The following is a 17,926-nucleotide window of genomic DNA, read 5'->3' on the forward strand; positions in this document are numbered from 1 at the left end:
GGGGCAGAGGCCAAGGAGCCATCCCCAGCGCCCGGGCCATCTTTGCTCCAATGGAGCCTTGGCTGCAGGAGGGGAAGAGAGAGACAGAGAGGAAGGAGGTGGGGGTGGAGAAGCAAATGGGCGCTTCTCCTATGTGCCCTGGCCGGGAATCGAACCTGGGTCCCCCGCACACCAGGCCGACGCTCTACCGCTGAGCCAACCGGCCAGGGCCTATGGGAGAACTTTTGTGTGTGGAAAATGTTATTGGTTTTATTGGGCCTGCTTTAATAATAAAAATAGTTCTGTATGTGGGACACTGACTATGTTCCAACTATGCTGAATGCTTTATCTTATTGGTCCTCATTACTCTCCTGTGAGGATGGTGGTAGCCCCATTTCACAGGTGAGGAAATTGAGGCTCAAAGTCATAAGATTAACTTGTTCAAGTTGTATAGGTAAGTAGCAGATCAGGGATTTTCAAAAGTCCAACTCTTAACCACAATCCCCCTTCAAATTAAACACAATTTTAGTACTTATTATATTCTAGACATGTGCTCAGTGTTTTAAATGCATTTTTCATATAATCCTTAAAACAACTCTCTGAGGTGGCTATTAGGAATCTGATGTTATAGATGAGGAAATGGAATCCTAGTTAGGTTGAGGGACTTTGCCAAAGTCTTCTAGCTAGTAAGTGTTAGAGCTAAAATTTGAGTGCAGAGTTGTCTTGTTCATAGCCTCTCCCCCATAAACTTTTAAACAGTGAAATATGCTCCCTAATGAAAAGACAATTTTTAATTTCAGACATAGAATGTGACTATGTAAGTAAAACTAGAAAGTAGAAATCTTCAGGCCTGACCTGTGGTGGCGCAGTGGATAAAGCGTCCACCTGGAAATGCTGAGGTCGCCGGTTCGAAATCCTGGGCTTGCCTGGTCAAGGCACATATGGGAGTTGATGCTTCCAGCTCCTCCCCCCGTCTCTCTCTCCTCTCTCTCTCTGTCTCTCTCTCTCTCTCCTCTCTAAAATGAATAAATAAAAATAAAAAATAAAAAAAAAGAATGTCTGAAAGTAGAAATCTTCATACTATATTGTCATTGCCTGCCAAAGTAATCTTATGCCTCGTATCTCCTTTGATTCAGATTTCCCTAATGTTTGTTTCCTTTGCTGAAATTTGAGTTCAGATGTGATTAAGACAATAAAATATGAGTAACATAGTGGAAAGAGCTAAGCAGAGGTTCTCAGTCTTGGCAGTGTTGAACTTCAGGACTAGATGATGATTTGTTGTGGAGGGCTGTCCTGTGCATTAGGATGTTTAGTAGACTTGACCCACAAGATGCTAGTAGCGACACCCCCCACCTCCACCTCTGGCCCAGTTGTGACAATCCAAAATATCTTCAGATATTGCCATATATCTCCTGGGAGAGGCAAAATTGCTTCTGGTTGAGAACTGCTGGTCTAAGGTGCCCTTTGGCATGACAGTGAGTTAGAGCTTTAGAAAGATGGGTCTAGTTTGACTTAAGATGTGACTTTTAATTTCTCTGGCTTCAGTTCTCACACTTTCACTTAACCAGAGCCTAAAGGACCTTGACAATTACTAGTTTAGTGGTTCTCACACATTCTGTTTTCTTGGCCTAGGAAAAATTCTGTTTTTTTCCAGGTTGAAAATGTCAGCCATACTTTGCTGTTTTCCTTGTTTTCTTCATCAAAAGAGCATTTTTTTGTGTGTGTGACAGAGACAGAGAGAGATAGATAGGGACAGACAGACAGGAAACAAGAGAGATGAGAAGCATCAATTCTTCGTTGCAGCACCTTAGTTGTTCATTGATTGCCCTCTCATATGTGCCTTGACCCGGTGGCTACAGCAGACCTAGTGACCCTTTGCTCAAGCCAGCGACCTTGGGTCCAAGCTGGTGAGCCTTGCTCAAACCAAATGAGCCCGTGCTCAAGCCAACGACCTCGGGGTTTCGAATCTGAGTCCTTTGTGTCCAGTCTGACACTCTATCTACTGCACTACCACCTGGTCAGGCTCAAAAGAGCTTTTTTAACAGAAAAAAACCCCAAAACATGGAAGGCATTATCTGAAAAAGACAAAAATAGTCTATTAAATTTAAAATTATTATAATAAATTGGAAAAAAATCCATGGGAAATCTTTGAGGGGACTAGCTGATGATACAGTGACTCAGAGGCAACCTGAAGCAAAAAGAAAGTGGCCCAGGCCAGCCTGTGTTTTTTAAAAAAAAAAACTTGGGGCAGATATACTTCACTGCACTTGTGTGACTTCATTTCCTCATAAGGGTCACTTTTTTTTTTTTTTTTTTTTTTTTTTTTTTCATTTTTCTGAAGCTGGAAACAGGGAGAGACAGTCAGACAGACTCCCGCATGCGCCCGACCGGGATCCACCCGGCACGCCCACCAGGGGCGACGCTCTGCCCACCAAGGGGCGATGCTCTGCCCATCCTGGGCGTCGCCATGTTGCGACCAGAGCCACTCTAGCGCCTGAGGCAGAGGCCACAGAGCCATCCCCAGTGCCCGGGCCATCTTTGCTCCAATGGAGCCTTGGCTGCGGGAGGGGAAGAGAGAGACAGAGAGGAAAGCGCGGCGGAGGGGTGGAGAAGCAAATGGGCGCTTCTCCTGTGTGCCCTGGCCGGGAATCGAACCCGGGTCCTCCGCACACTAGGCCGACGCTCTACCGCTGAGCCAACCGGCCAGGGAATAAGGGTCACTTTTGATATTCTTTCTTTCACTTGAATAGAAATATTGGGAAGCAGAGTTTTAGAAGAGTATTACTATAAATTGTTTTAGATCTTTTGCCTTACCAGGATAGACCTGGAAGTGCATTACCCCTTACTCCACCCTCATTTTGCTTTTGCTTTTGCTTGAAGTTAGACAAATGTAAATGTGTGTGTTTGTGTATGTGTAGGGGTGGTTGTTATGTTTTTTTTTGTTTGTTTGTTTGTTTTAGTAAGAGTGAGAGAGGGACCAGCAGGGACAGACAGACAGACAGACAAGAAAGGAGAGAGATGAGAAGCATCAGTTCTTTGTTGCGGCACCTTAGTTGTTCATTGATTGCTTTCTCATATGTGCTTTGACTGGGGTCTCCAGCTGAGCCAGTGTCCTCTTGCTCAAGCCAGCGACCTTGGGGTCATGTCTATGATCCTACGTTCAAGCCCGGCGATCCTGCACTCAAGTCAGATGAGCCTGCACTCAAGCGGGCAACCTTGAGGTTTCAAACATGGATCCTCAATATCCCACGCCAACACTTTATCCACTGAGCTACCGCCTTGTCAGGATGTGTGTGTGTGTGTTTAGATATTATTTATTCATTTTAGAGAGGAGAGGAGAGAGAGAAAGAGAAGTGGGAAGAAGCAGGAAGCATCAACTCCCACATGTGCCTTGACCAGGTAAACCCAGGGTTTCGGGCTGGAGACCTCAGTGTTCCAGGTCAATGCTTTTATCCACTGCACCGCCACAGGTCAGGAAATGTATATATTTTAAAAAGAGGTTTTGCTTTCATATTTTGGACCACGTCTTATGCCTTTTCATGTCTTCTTTATCAAGCACTGTGTTGATTGTATTTTCCTTAAAGCATAGGCTGTATTATACATTTCTTAATATTGCTTTGAACATAGTATCTTATTAAACATAGGTAGGAGGGAGTAAAATCTTTCTTGATTTTAATAATAGTTAAATTAATTTTTGTTGTTTAATTGATTGATTTTATCTCCTGTTACTAGAACTAATGGTTTTCCAACCATGAGTGAATTTATGTAAACCTCCTCCTTTTCCCTGATAAAGGCTTTAGGTGTGTGTTGATAGCCAACAGCTCCCTATATATAAGGCTATTTCTTTTTTTTAAATTAACTTTTAGACAGACAGAGAGAGAAAGGAAGAGAAGAGAGAGAGAGATGTCAACTCGTCGTTGAGTCACTTTAGTAGTGCATTGATTGCTTCTTGTACATGCCTTGACTGGGGGCTCAAGCAAAGCCTTGCTCTAATTAGTGACCTTGGGCTCAAGCCAGCAACCTTGGGCTTTAAGCCAGTGACCTTTGGGCTCAAGCCAGTGACCTTGGGATCATGTTGATGATCCCTCGCTCAAGCCAGTGACCTCTGGGCTTTAAGCCAGCGACCTCGTGGTTTCGAGCCGGCAACCTCAGCGTTCTGGGTGAATGCTCTATCCCCTGCACCACTGGTCAGGCTGTAAAGCTATTTCTTGAGTCAGTGACCTTAATTATGTTCCTGCTTACAAAAGCCAATTGACTGCTTTTCTCCTTCAGAGTTTATTTTGTATTGTTTTCCTTTTTTACCCACTAACAGTTACAAACTTGGGGTAGGTCTTAGGCCAGATTAATCTGTGAATGTGCCATCTGGCTGTAATTTTTGCAGGATTACCCAGAGCAAAAGCTATATGTGGTGAGAATAATACTATTAGATGTTTATTAAATAAGACTCTTCCAAATGGTTGTGCCAACAAGGTTTTGAAAGGAGCCATTGCTTCATGTTCCCATTAATACTTGATATTGTCAGACTTTTAAAATTTTTGCCATGGGTGTGTGATTTTTTTCTAATTGTGGTTTTAATTTTCATTGCCTTGATTATTGATGAGGTCAGGTATATATTTATATGTTTATGGCCATTTGGATTTTCTCTTAAGTACCTGTCCAAATTTTTTGCCCATTTTTCTCTATTGGGTTTTCTTATTGCTTTGTAAGATTTTGTTTGTTTGTTCAATATTGTTTAGACTTTGATCCTTTGTCAGTTATATGTGTTATAGATATTCCACTTTGTGACATGTCTTTTCACTTTCTTTATGGTATATTTTGATATGTGCATTTTCATTTTAGTGTGGTCAAATTTTTCAGTTACATTTTTAGAGCTTTCTGTGTTCTGTTTAGGAAAACTTTACCTAACCAGAAGTCGAAGACAGTTTTGGTCTTAAAACTAGTTGGAATTGATTTTTGAGTGTGAGGTAAAAAAGTTCCAATTTTAGTTTTATCCATATAGATGCCCAGTTGTTACAGCACTATATTTTTGAAAAGACTGTCTTTTTACTGTTGATCTGAAAAGCCAACTCTATCATATATCAAAAGTCCTTTTATAAGCTTGGATTTATTTGGAGCTCCCTATTCTGTTCCATTGTTCTGTTTGTCCATCACTGTGCTTAGTACCACAGTATCTGCACTGGCTTTATATTTTGTTTTGTTTTTTTTTTGGTTTTTTTTGTATTTTTCTGAAGTTGGAAACGGGGAGGCAGTCAGACAGACTCCCGCATGCGCCCGACCAGGATCCACCTGGCATGCCAACCAGGGGGCGATGCTCTGCCCATCTGGGGCGTTGCTGTGCCGCAATCAGAGCCATTCTAGCGTCTGAGGCAGAGGCCACAGAGCCATCCTCAGCACCCGGGCCAACTTTGCTCCAATGGAGCCTTGGCTGCAGGAGGGGAAGAGAGAGATAGAGAGGAAGGAGAGTGGGAGGGGTGGAGAAGCAGATGGGCGCTTCTCCTGTGTGCCCTGGCCGGGAATCGAACCCAGGACTCCCGCACGCCAGGCTGATGCTCTACCAGTGAGCTAACCGGCCAGGGCTTTATATTAAGTTTTTATATGTGTTAGGACAAGTTCTTCTTCTTTTCCTTCAAGAGTATCTTGCTTGATATTCCTTCAAGAGGTTATCTTGATCTTTTATATTTCTATATTAGATTTAGAGCCAGCTTGTCAAATTCCACAAAAAAAATATGTTGTGATATAATTGAGATTGTATTCATCCTATATGTCAATTTAGGGAGAACTGGCATTTTCATAATATTGGGTCTTACAATCCATGAGCATGGTATATTACTTCACTATAGATCTTCCTTTGGTGATTCTCAATAAATATTTTACAATTTTCTCTATAGAAGGACTAAAACTATTTTTAGGAAAGTGGGTGTGGGGAGACCAAAAGAGGAAGGATACGAAGAAGGGAGCAAGACAGACTTCACCAATGTGGTCAGAAATTCAAAGTTGATATATGCAATTTATACTAGTATTTTCATTGATATGGAAACATATTATAGATGAATTAACTCAGGGGAAGTTCTTTCGTGTGTGTGTGTGTGTGTGTGTGTGTGTGTGTTTTATCTTACAACTTTGTCATTTCTACGTCAACAAAGAAAAAAGAGAAAAATGCACATTAATGATATTAAGATCGAAAGAAAAGCTTTCATTTTCTCTTGAGTCCTAAACCATATCCCTAAATACTTATCTGATTTCCTATTGTTAAAAGACATTGGCTGTGAAACTAGAGAATTTTTAATTTTTTATTTGTGATATATCTCACAAAATTTTGTATCTGTTCATTCTTTCCTTTGACACTGTGTCTGAGGAGGAAGTGTCTCTGTGAGGAAGAAGGCCCAGTGCTAATCCATAAGTATTCAGATTCCAGGGCAGTTAGGAGAGTTGTGATTAGGGATTCCTTCCTACCTGGTATAGTCCTTTGCATTCCCCACTGTCAAGTAGTAGGAGAGGCCCCAGAAAAATGATGCCTGGTTGTTCTGTTAGAAAGGCAAAACATAAAAATAATTCATTGTTAACATCATTTATGAAATGAGACTTTTGTTGCTTTCACAGATAAGGCCACTCTTTTATCTGAGCTTCTCTGACCTCCTTCTGGGAATATGCTGGCTCATTGAAGCACTTCTTTATGGAACTTCAGCCCCCAATAAAGACATTGTCTGCTATAATCTGCAAGCAGTTGGACAGGTGAGTACGATTTGATTCTCACTGTACTTGCAAGAAAGGCACACTCAGATAAATAGGAAGCAAAAATAATACATTCTTGGAAGTGGGAGCCTTTTGTTTATTGTTATACTTTGAAATGATAGCTTTTATTGTTTTTCCATTTTAAAAATATTACTCATTTATTAGAACATTTGGAAAATTTAGAGGAGCAAAAAGATAATTAAAATCACCCAGATATATTCACTCTTTAATATTTTATGTATATTACATATCTTTCCAATCTTGTTTTCCTGTAAGTATATGCATTTTAAAACAAAATACTACATTAATACTTTTTGTTATCTGCTTTTATTATTCAACATATTGTCTAAGATGAAATCCTACACTACATGACATAAAAAGAACAAAAGAATGTCTCCCATTCTCATGGGAGAAGACAATCAACAAACACAAATTTATTTAGGGAAACTGTCACTTCTGGGATTCCTCCCACACTTTCCTGTCTAAACGTGGCACTTCTCTGCTTTCCATGGCCTAAACAAAAGATAGTTTCTATCACAGTTTAGATGCCTTCATTCAGCGGCATATGATTGGGATACAGACTGGAGGCAAAGCTGTGAGAGGGAAAGAGAAAAGGAGTTTACTTTTCAGAGTCCTCAAGTAGTTGATTTTTATATTTTTCCCAGAGGTTATGTTTCTAATTAATGGGAGAGTTGGGCTGTAGAGGGCTTAAGCATACTAGCTTATTACTTAATTTTTTTTTTAATCATGGTAAAATATGAGCAACATAAAATTTACATTTTACCATTAAAGTGTTTTAAATTGTGGTAAAAAACATGTAACGTAAAATTTACCACCTTAACCATTTTTTTTTTTTTTTTCATTTTTCCGAAGCTGGAAACGGGGAGGCAGTCAGACAGACTCCCACATGCGCCCGACCGGATCCACCTGGCATGCCCACCAGGGGGCGATGCTTTGCCCCTCTAGGGCGTCGCTCTGTTGCGTCCAGAGCCATTCTAGCGCCTGAGGCAGAGGCCACAGAGCCATCCCCAGCGCCCGGGCCATCTTTGCTCCAATGGAGCCTTGGCTGCGGGAGGGGAAGAGAGAGACAGGGAGGAAGGAGAGGGGGAGTGGTGGAGAAGCAAATGGGCGCCTCTTCTGTGTGCCCTGGCCGGGAATCGAACCCGGGACTCCTGCACGCCAGGCCAACGCTCTACCGCTGAGCCAACCGGCCAGGGCCTTTTTTTTTTTTTTTTTTTTTACAGGGACCAAAAGAGAGTCAGATAGAGGGATAGATAGGGACAGACAGACAGGAACACAGATGAGAAGCATCAATCATCAGTTTTTCATTGCGACACCTTAGTTGTTCATTGATTGCTTTCTCATATGTGCCATGACCGCGGGCCTTCAGCAGACTGAGTAAACCCTCCCTCGAGCCAGTGACCTTGGGTCCATGCTAGTGAGCTTTTTTTGCTCAAGCCAGATGAGCCCATGCTCAAGCTGGCTATCCTGGGGTCTCGAACCTGGGTCCTTCCGCATCCCAGTCCGACGCTCTATCCACTGTGCCACTGCCTGGTCAGGCACCTTAACCGTTTTTTAAGTGTACAGTCCGATGGCATTAAGTACAGTCACATTGTTGTGAATGTATACTATCACCACTATATAGCTCTAGAAATTTTCATCATACCAAACTTAAACTCTGTGTCCATTAATGAATAACATTCCGTATCTCTCACCTCCCACCCCTGGTAACCATCATTCTACTTTATGTCTCTGTGAATGTGACTACTCTAGGTACCCTATATCAGTGAAATCATATATTAGGACATACAAAGCCACAGACAATCCCTGAGACTGAACATCTCTGTAAGCAGGAAAAGATCGATGAAAGAGACTGGCCACTCTAGTCTGGACATTAACAGAGCTTATTTAGGGAAACTTACATATGAGGTACTTCTTGAGTGCCTCCGAGACAAAATGGATGTCCTCTACACTGCTTTGCAGGTGCTAAAGAACTATGTAGAGTAAAGGGGTAAATAGTCACAGGTACTAGGATGAAAATATACTAGGTATGGAAAATTACTTTAAACATGCTTGATCAGGTCAGGACAATGGCCTGTTCCAGAAACCAGCATGTAGTGAGAGGCAGCAGAAAGGTGCTGATTTATGTCAGAATGAACATTGATTATGGTCAGACATTCTCTAGGGGGAGATTGTGGTAAGTGGTATCCCTTGTGGTCCAGGTCCAGTTTGTGGGTCTGGTAGTGGTTATCTTAGAACAGTCTCTCCACATTATACGGTAGTTGCTCTTTTGTGTCTAGCTTATTTCACTTAGTTTAACATCTTCAAGGTTCATCCATATTGTAGCACGTCAGAATTTCATTCCTTTTAAGACTAAATAATATTCCACTGCATGAACATACCACATTTTATTTATTCATTCATCCGTTGAGGGACACTTGGATTACTTCCATCTTTTGGCTATTGTGAATAGTACTGCTATGAACACTGGTATACAAATGTCTGTTTGAGTCCCTGGTTTCAGTTCTCTTGTGTGTACATGTCTAGGAGTAGATAATTCTGTTTAATATCTTGAGGAACCACCATTTTGTTTCACTGCATAAGGGCTCTAATTTCTCCATATCTGCACCAACATTTGTTGTTTTCTGTTTGTTTGTTTTTTATAAAAGCCATCCTATTTGTAAAATGGTATCATTGTGTTTTTAATTTTCCTAATGATTAGTCATATTGAATATCTTTACTTGTTCTTATTGGCCATTTGTATATCTTCTTTGGAGAAATGTCTGTTCAAGTTCTTTTCTCACTTAAAAATTTTTTTTGTTGTTTATTTATAGGAGTTCTTTATATATTCTGAATACTAACTCATTATTTGATATGTGATTTGCAAATATTTTTTCCTGTTCTTTCATAGGTTGCCTTTTCACTCTGTTGATTGTGTTCTTTAATGCACAGCAATGCTTAATTTTGATGTAGTTCAATTTATATATTATTTCTTTTTGTGTTATATTCAAGAAATCATTGCCAAGTCCAATGTCATGCAGCTTTTTCCCCTAAGAATGTTAAAGTTTTATCTCTTAGGTTTAGGTTTTTGACCCATTTTGAGTTAACTTTTGTATGGTAAGGTAAGGGTCCAACTTCATTCATGTATCTGTGGATATTTAGTACCATTTGTTGAAAAGACTGTCATTTATCCCCATTGAATGGTCTTGTCACTGTTATTTAGAATCACTTGACTGTATATGTGACAGTTTATTTCTAGGCTCTCTATTCTGACCTAGTAGGTAGTTTTCATTAAGATTCAGTCTTTTGTATAGTTCTGTGGGTTTTTTTTTTTGTTTTTTTACAGAGACAGAGAGAGAGTCAGAGTGAGGGATAGACAGGGACAGACAGACAGGAACGGAGAGATGAGAAGCATCAATCATTAGTTTTTTGTTGTTGTTGTTGTGCATTGCGACACCTTAATTGTTCATTGATTGCTTTCTCATATTTGCCTTGACCATGGGCCTTCAGCAGACCGAGTAACCCCTTGCTCGAGCCAGTGACCTTGAGTCCAAGCTGGTGAGCTTTGTTCAAACCAGATGAGCCCGCGCTCAAGCTAGGGACCTTGGGGTCTCAAACCTGGGTCTTCCGCATCCCAGTCTGACGCTCTATCCACTGTGCCACCACCTGGTCAGGCGTTCTGTGGGTTTTGATAATTAAATAATGTCATATATCCACCCTTACGGTACCATCCAGAATAGTTTTACAGTCCTAAAGATTTCTCTTTACCTATTTATCCTTCTTCCCCTCCCTCTTCCTCTCCCTCTGATAACCACTAATCTTTTTACTGTTTCTATAGTTTTACTTTTTTTCAGAATATTATGTAGTTAGAATTACACAGTATATAGTCTTTTCAGATTGGTCTCTTTTATTCAGTAATATGTATTTAAGATGCATGGTTGCTCATTTCTTTGAAACAGAAAAAAAGAGTCATTTGTATCTTTATTATATGCGGCTTAAGTGTCTGTTTGTCGCCGATAGCTTATTGGTTGCTTGCTTAACTGTACTAGCCAATGGGGTGAAGTTGCCACGGCTGAACGCAAATTGAGCGGGTCAGGAGGAAGGTGAACATTTGTTTGCATTGGCAATCATCTGCTTTTGAAACAATTTAAGGCTGACCGCAAATTGAGCGTGTCAGGGGGAAGGTGAACATTTGTTTGCATTGGCAATCATCTGTTTTACCTAAAAATTACGTCTTAACGTAATTTCTTTTAAGAATGCCTCCTAGCCCTGGCCAGTTGGCTCAGCGGTAGAGCGTCGGCCTGGCGTGCGGGGGACCCGGGTTCGATTCCCGGCCAGGGCACATAGGAGAAGCGCCCATCTGCTTCTCCACCCCCACCCCTCCTTCCTCTCTGTCTCTCTCTTCCCCTCCCGCAGCCAAGGCTCCATTGGAGCAAAGATGGCCCGGGCGCTGGGGATGGCTCCTTGGCCTCTGCCCCAGGCGCTAGAGTGGCTCTGGTCGCAGCAGAGCGACGCCCCAGAGGGGCAGAGCATCGCCCCCTGGTAGGCAGAGTGTCGCCCCTGGTGGGCGTGCCGGGTGGATCCCGGTCGGGCACGTGCGGGAGTCTGTCTGACTGTCTCTCCCCGTTTCCAGCTTCAGAAAAATACAAAAAAAAAAAAAAAAAAAAGAATGCCTCCTAGAAAATACAGCACTGAAGAGGAGAGAAAAGGAGCTAAAGCTGCACAAAAACGGCTTTCTCGACAAAAAGAAACCACTGAGCAGAGAAAGACAAGGCTTGCTTCAGTCACAGAGCAAATGCGTCTTTCTCGGCAAAATGAGACTGATGAGCATAGAGAAACAAGGCTTGCCTCAGATGCAAGACAAAAAAGCCTGTCTCGACAAAATGAGTCCCTGAACAAAGGCAGGAGAGAAATGCAAAAAAACGACAGAGTAATGCTGACCGAAACACAAAAAGGATTAAAACAGTTTCAAACGGAGAAACTTTAATTTTTGAGCATTCCTCTGGTGACATGAATATTAAATGTGAACACTGTCAGTCCTTAAACTTCAAGTTAGAAACTAATCGATTTGACCGTGGCAAGAAAGGATTTTCTCAATGTTGCAAGTACGGAAACATTGTAGTTCCACTAATTGAGAATTATCCACCACTCTTGAATAAATTATTGACTAATCAGCATCCAAATAGCAAACAGTACATGGATAGCTCTAAGAAATGTACCGCCAGTGGTTTCCTTCATTGCACTCTACTTTAAGCAATTAAGCAAGTAGAAGGGGAAAACCCCGTGGGGCACTAAGCAAAGGGGCGTCCTCGCTGCCTGCCCTGGGTAATTCAGTTTGAATTAGCAGACATCTTTGCACAAATCATTTTAATTACAATTTATAATGTCTAGAACAGCAGTCATTTCGTATGACCGCCGGGCTTTCTAGTATTGTATATACAATTTGTAAATCATACATGTTTTCAGAAATGTTTTCTCACAGTCAATGGCTTATCTTTTCATTCTTCTAACACTATTTTTTGCAGAACAGATCTTTTAAAATTTTTCAATGAAGTGAAATTCACATAACATGTAATTAGACATTTTCAAGTGAACAGTTCAGTGGCATTTAGTACATTTATAGTGTTGTGCAAACCTTAGCTCTGTGTGGTCCCCCAAAGTTTTTATAACCCCCAAAGGAAATTCTACACCCACTCAGCACTTACTCCCTCATCTACCCCCACCCAGCCCCTGGAAATCACCAGGCTGCATTCTGACCTCTTTTAGGTATTTCATTTAAATGAAAGCATACAGTATGTGACCTTTTGTGTCTGGCTTCCTTTACTTGCATGTTTTCAAGTTTTATCCATGTGATAGCATGAATCACTACTTCATTTCTTTTAATGGCTGAATAATATTTTATTGTATGTATATACCACAATCTGTTTAGCCATTCATCTGTTGATGGACATATGATTGTTTTCACCTTTGGCTAGTGCTGCTATGAACATTTTTGAACATATATTTCTTTTTTTTTTTTTTTTTTTTCCTGAAGCTGGAAACGGGGAGAGACAGTCAGACAGACTCCCGCATGTGCCCGACCGGGATCCACCCGGCACGCCCACCAGGGGCAACGCTCTGCCCACCAGGGGGCGATGCTCTGCCCATCCTGGGCATCGCTCTGCCACGACCAGAGCCACTCTAGCGCCTGGGGCAGAGGCCAAGGAGCCATCCCCAGCGCCCGGGCCATCTTTGCTCCAATGGAGCCTTGGCTGCAGGAGGGGAAGAGAGAGACAGAGAGGAAGGGGGGGGGTGGAGAAGCAGATGGGCGCTTCTCCTATGTGCCCTGGCCGGGAAGCGAACCCGGGTCCCCCGCACGCCAGGCCGACACTCTACCGCTGAGCCAACCGGCCAGGGCCCATATATTTCTTTGAATACTTGTTTTCTAATGAACTCCAACTTACCAACTTTTTCTTTAATAGATCATGCTTTTACTGTTAATCTGAAAACTGATCACCAAACCCAAGGTCTCATGGATTTTCTCCTGTTATGTAGTTTTGTATTTTACATTTGGGTCTGTGACTCCTTTTGAGTTATTTTTTGTGAAATGTATAGGTCTTTGTCTTCATATTTTTACATATGCATGTCCATTAGTTTCAGTACCATTTGTTGAAAAGACTCTCCTTTCTTCACTGAATTGCCTTTCTTCCTTTTTCAAAGTTTAGTTAACTATATCATTGTTAGTATGGTATGTCTTTCTCCTTCCCTTTATTTTTAATATACTATGATTTTATATTTAAAGTGGATTTTTTGTAGATAACATATAGTTGGGTCTTGTTTTTTATCTACTGTGACAGCCTCTGTCTTTTAAAAAGTTTTTTGTTGAGGTATATCCATCATCATACATAGCTACAAAAATCTTTTTTTTTTTTTTTTTTTCACAGAGGCAGAGATAGACAGGGACAGACAGATAGGAACAGAGAGAGATGAGAAGCATCAATCATCAGTTTCTCGTTGCGACTTCTTAGTTGTTCATTGATTGCTTTCTCACATGTGCCTTGACCGTGGGCCTTCAGCAGACTGAGTAACCCCTTGCTGGAGCCAGCGACCTTGGGTCTAAGCTGGTGAGCTCTTTGCTCAAGCCAGATGAGCCCGCGCTCAAGCTGGCGACCTTGGGGTCTCGAACCTGGGTCCTTCCGCATCCCAGTCCGACGCTCTATCTACTGCGCCACCACCTGGTCAGGCAAAAATCTTTTCTTATGATGAGAACTTTTAAGATTTAATTCTCAGAAACTTTTATATTTACAGTACAGTATTTATAACTATAGTCACTATGCTGTACATTACATTCCCATGACATATTTATTTTATAGCTGGAAGTTTGTACTTCTTGACCCCCTTCAATTTTGCCCACCCCCAGCCCTACCTCCGTTGAATTACCAGTTTTTCAAATCTTGCTGGTGGAAGGAGGCACTATTCTTGGCCCTATGTGACCTCTGGATATTGTTCTCTCTAACCCTTTTAGATGGTTCTTTTCTCAGCTTTGGGTAATTTCCTTAGTGTACCAACCAGTACTTGGCTGAATACTCAGAGGACCCTCTGTAAATATTGAGGCTTCTCTGAGCAGCTCTTTCCTCTCTGGCATTTTGTTTTGTGAACTCTAGCTACCTTGGTCTTTCTGGATTCTTAGTTCTGTCTCCTCAAGTCAGAGTATTCCAAGCTTTGCCTCAGTTTCCCCTTCCTATATTGCAGCATGGAAACTCTCTCTAATAAGTAAACTGAGGGAGTAATATGGCTTACCTCGTGTTTCTCATGTTTCACAGATCACTATCTTTTGTTGTCTGATGTCTAGTATCTTGAAAACCATTATTTCAAATGTTTTGTCTATTTCTGTTTGTTTGCCAAGAAGGTAAATCCAGTCCTTTTCATTGTACCATGGCCAAAAGTGGAAGCCCCAGTTTAATTTTGTAAAGTTGTGTATATTTTTTTAGTCAACCATGTGATGACCATTATGCCAGGTATCTTTATGTCATTATTGTGATATCAAGTGTTTTAATCATAGTTGTTTAGTACATATTTCATAATTAAAACTCAGGGACTGAAAATATGCTTATGAAACTTCTGCCTTTGACTATTCAGGGTTAATTTGGAGGTTTCAGGAAAATATATTGTTTAAATAATTCTTAAGAAATATCTAAATTATTATTTTTTTGTGTGACAGAGACAGAGAGAGACAAAGAGAGACAGAGAGGGACAGATAGGGACAGACAGACAGGAATGGAGAGAGATGAGAAGCATCAATTCTTTGTTGCGGCACCTTAGTTATTCATTGATTGTTTTCTCATATGTACCTTGACTGGGGGGCTACAGCAGACCGAGTGACCCCTTGCTCAAGCCAGCGACCTTGGGCTCAAGCTAGTGAGCCTTGCTCAAACCAGATGAGCCCGTGCTAAAGCTGGTGACCTCGGGGTTTTGAACTTGGGTCTTCCACATCCCAGTCCGACACTCTATCCACTGCACCACCAACTGGTCAGGCTCTAAATTATTCTTTAGAATAGAAAATAAATATCTAGATGCTTCCAGGTTAAGGTAAAAGTTTCAATATTCCCCATTGTATTTCTTCTTGATAAATTATGCCATCTTAGAGGGGAAAAAAATCAACTTAATTTGAATCTTTTCTTTAAATTGAGGCCTATAGTTCAGATGAAATAGTTCAACTGGTGTATTTATTCAACTGTAAAGGAGTAATAATAATAGAGAATGAAATACACTTAGAGTTAGGAGACCTGGATTCTTAGTATTTTTGTTAATAATCTATAAAACTGATGCCTGACCAGTGGTGGCACAGTGGATAAGGCATTGACCTGGAATGCTGAGGTTGTCATTTCGAAACCCCCAGGTTGCTAGCTCTGAGTGCAGGCTCATCAGTGTGGGGTCGCTGGCTTGCATGAGGGATTGTCCACATGATCCTAGAGCTCACAAGCTTGAGCCCACTGGTCACTGGCATGAAAAGTCCAAGGGCACTGGCCTGAGCAAGGGGACACTAGCAGGGCTTCGGTCAAGGCATGTATGAGAAGCTCAATGTGCAACTAAGTAACACAACTACAAATTGATGCTTCTCATCTCTCTATTTCAAAAAATAAAAAATAAGCCTGACCTGGTGGTGGCATAGTGAATAGAGGGTCGGCCAGGGACACTGAGGACCCAGGTTCCAAACCCCAAGGTTGCCTGCTTGAGCATGGGCTTATCCATGCATGGGCTCACCAGCTTGAGCCCAGAGGTCGCTGGCTTGAAGCCCAAGGTCACTGTCTTGAGCAAGGGGTCATTGGCTCAGCTGGAGACCCCTGGTCAAGGCACATATAAGAAAGCAATTAATGAACAACTAAAGTACCACAACTGCGAGTTGATGCGTCTCATCTCTCTCCCTTCCTGTCTGTCCCTCTCTCTCTCACTAAAAAATAAAAAATAAAGAAAATGAAAACAGAGAAAAAAAGAATCTATATGACTGATGAATTAATTTAATCTTTATTTTTTTCCTGCAAAGTGAAAATCTTTAAGGATGCTCTAATCTACTTCATAGAATTTTTGAATATTAAATAGGATGTGTGGTTACATGTTTTATAAAATTAAAGTTTATATATGAATGTGATGTTTTTATAGATTTCTCTTTTTGAGAAAGGAAAGCAAGACCATTCAATTAAATTCTATACCAAGAGTGATTGCTTCTTCCTAGTCCTGGAAGGAGATTCAACTTATTACACAATTTGGATAGTTTTCTGATACTCGTTTTGGATAGTTTCTTATAGAGAGAGATGTTTGATAAGACAGAAACTTTAGTTTGACAAGTTAGGTTGACTATGCTGATCTGTCAAGGCATTAGAGCCTCCTCCCAAAATTGGTTTGGAAATGGCCAAGACATGCTCAATGTTTGGGCTAGGAATAAGAAACCTAGCGTGTTCAGGGAAGAGAACTGTTTCAGTACAGCTGCAGCACCTCCATACCATTTCACTGAACTGGAAGAGAAGAAGTCAGTCATTTACCAGAAGCTCACAGGCCCAAGATAAACTATGAAAAGAGAAAGTATGCTCCAACTGTATAAGCCATCAGAAGAAAAAGTGCCCTGAACCAGAGATTATGAGATTTTGGTCAATGCCAAGCCACAGCTGTATTTTATATATAGTTCAATGCCTCTTTTAAGAGTTAAGGTATTGCCTGACCTGTGGTGGCGCAGTGGATAAAGCGTCAACCTGGAAACACTGAAGTTGCTGGTTCAAAACCCTGGCTTGCCTGGTCAAGGCACATATGGGAGTTGACGCTTCCTGCTCCTCCCACTTCTCTCTCTCTCTATCTCTCTCCCTATCTCCCCCCTCTTCTCTAAAATTAAAAAAAAAAAAAAGAATTAAAAAAAAAAAGAGTTAAGGTATTGGCCCTGGCCGGGTGGGTCAGTGGATAGAGCATTGTCCCAGCACGCCGAAGTCACAAGTTGTATAACCAGTCAGGGTACATATGAGAAGCAACCAATGACTGCACAACTAAGTAGAACAAGTTGATGGCTCTCTCTCTCTCTCTCTCTCTCTCACTCTCTCTCTCTCTCCTTCTCCCTCTCTCTCTCTCCCCTTTCCACTCCCTCTCTTTCTCTCTTCCCCCCTTTCCCTCTCCTCTCTGACTCTCTCTCTCAAATCAATGGAAAAATTCAAAATAAAAAGAGTTAAGGTACTAAACACCCAGCAAGACCCTTCTTGTCTCTGAATTCTTTTTAAAACTGAATAGTAGCAAAGCCTGAAATTTTCTAAGTCTGGTTTAAATATAGTTTTCACCAGCCCTAGGTAAATAGAGCCATGTTCTTATATAACCTGTATTGATCTTCTGATAACCCATTACTACTGACCTCTTTTACCTTGACAGCACACATAGACACCAGTTTTACAGAATCCAAGTTTCCTAGAGTTAGTTTTTATGCCCCTGAAGATCACTTTAAGTCTGGTAATATAACTAAATTTCTTCTTAGGCAAATTAGGATGAGAATGTGTCAAACAAATCTTTAGGGCCTAACCTTCACTTTAATCCCAATTTATTTAGTAAGAATTATTTAGGAATGTTTCCCATTTTCTCCCACTTAAGAGCTGGGAATTAGATGTCATAGTTGGTTATTCTGTTATTCCATTAAAAAGCTAAAGGAAAACTTTCTCTACTGATAACACTTCTGACACCAAATGTGTTGTTCCCACACCAAACA

At 41.2% G+C, this 17,926-nt stretch overlaps 1 protein-coding gene across 8 annotated transcripts in view; it reads left to right on the forward strand.

Annotated features, from left to right (window-relative positions):
- Positions 1–17,926, forward strand: part of TMEM116 (transmembrane protein 116) — a 129,681-nt gene that overhangs the window by 14,250 nt on the left and 97,505 nt on the right. For all 8 annotated transcript variants that reach the window (XM_066370923.1, XM_066370918.1, XM_066370917.1 and 5 more), the window contains exon 4: positions 6,580–6,711. In XM_066370923.1, the coding sequence (XP_066227020.1) occupies positions 6,580–6,711 (132 nt within the window). The remainder of the gene's footprint in view (positions 1–6,579; positions 6,712–17,926) is intronic.

The sequence above is a fragment of the Saccopteryx leptura genome, chromosome 2, assembly GCF_036850995.1.
Source record: "Saccopteryx leptura isolate mSacLep1 chromosome 2, mSacLep1_pri_phased_curated, whole genome shotgun sequence".
NCBI classification, from domain to species: Eukaryota; Metazoa; Chordata; class Mammalia; order Chiroptera; family Emballonuridae; genus Saccopteryx; species Saccopteryx leptura.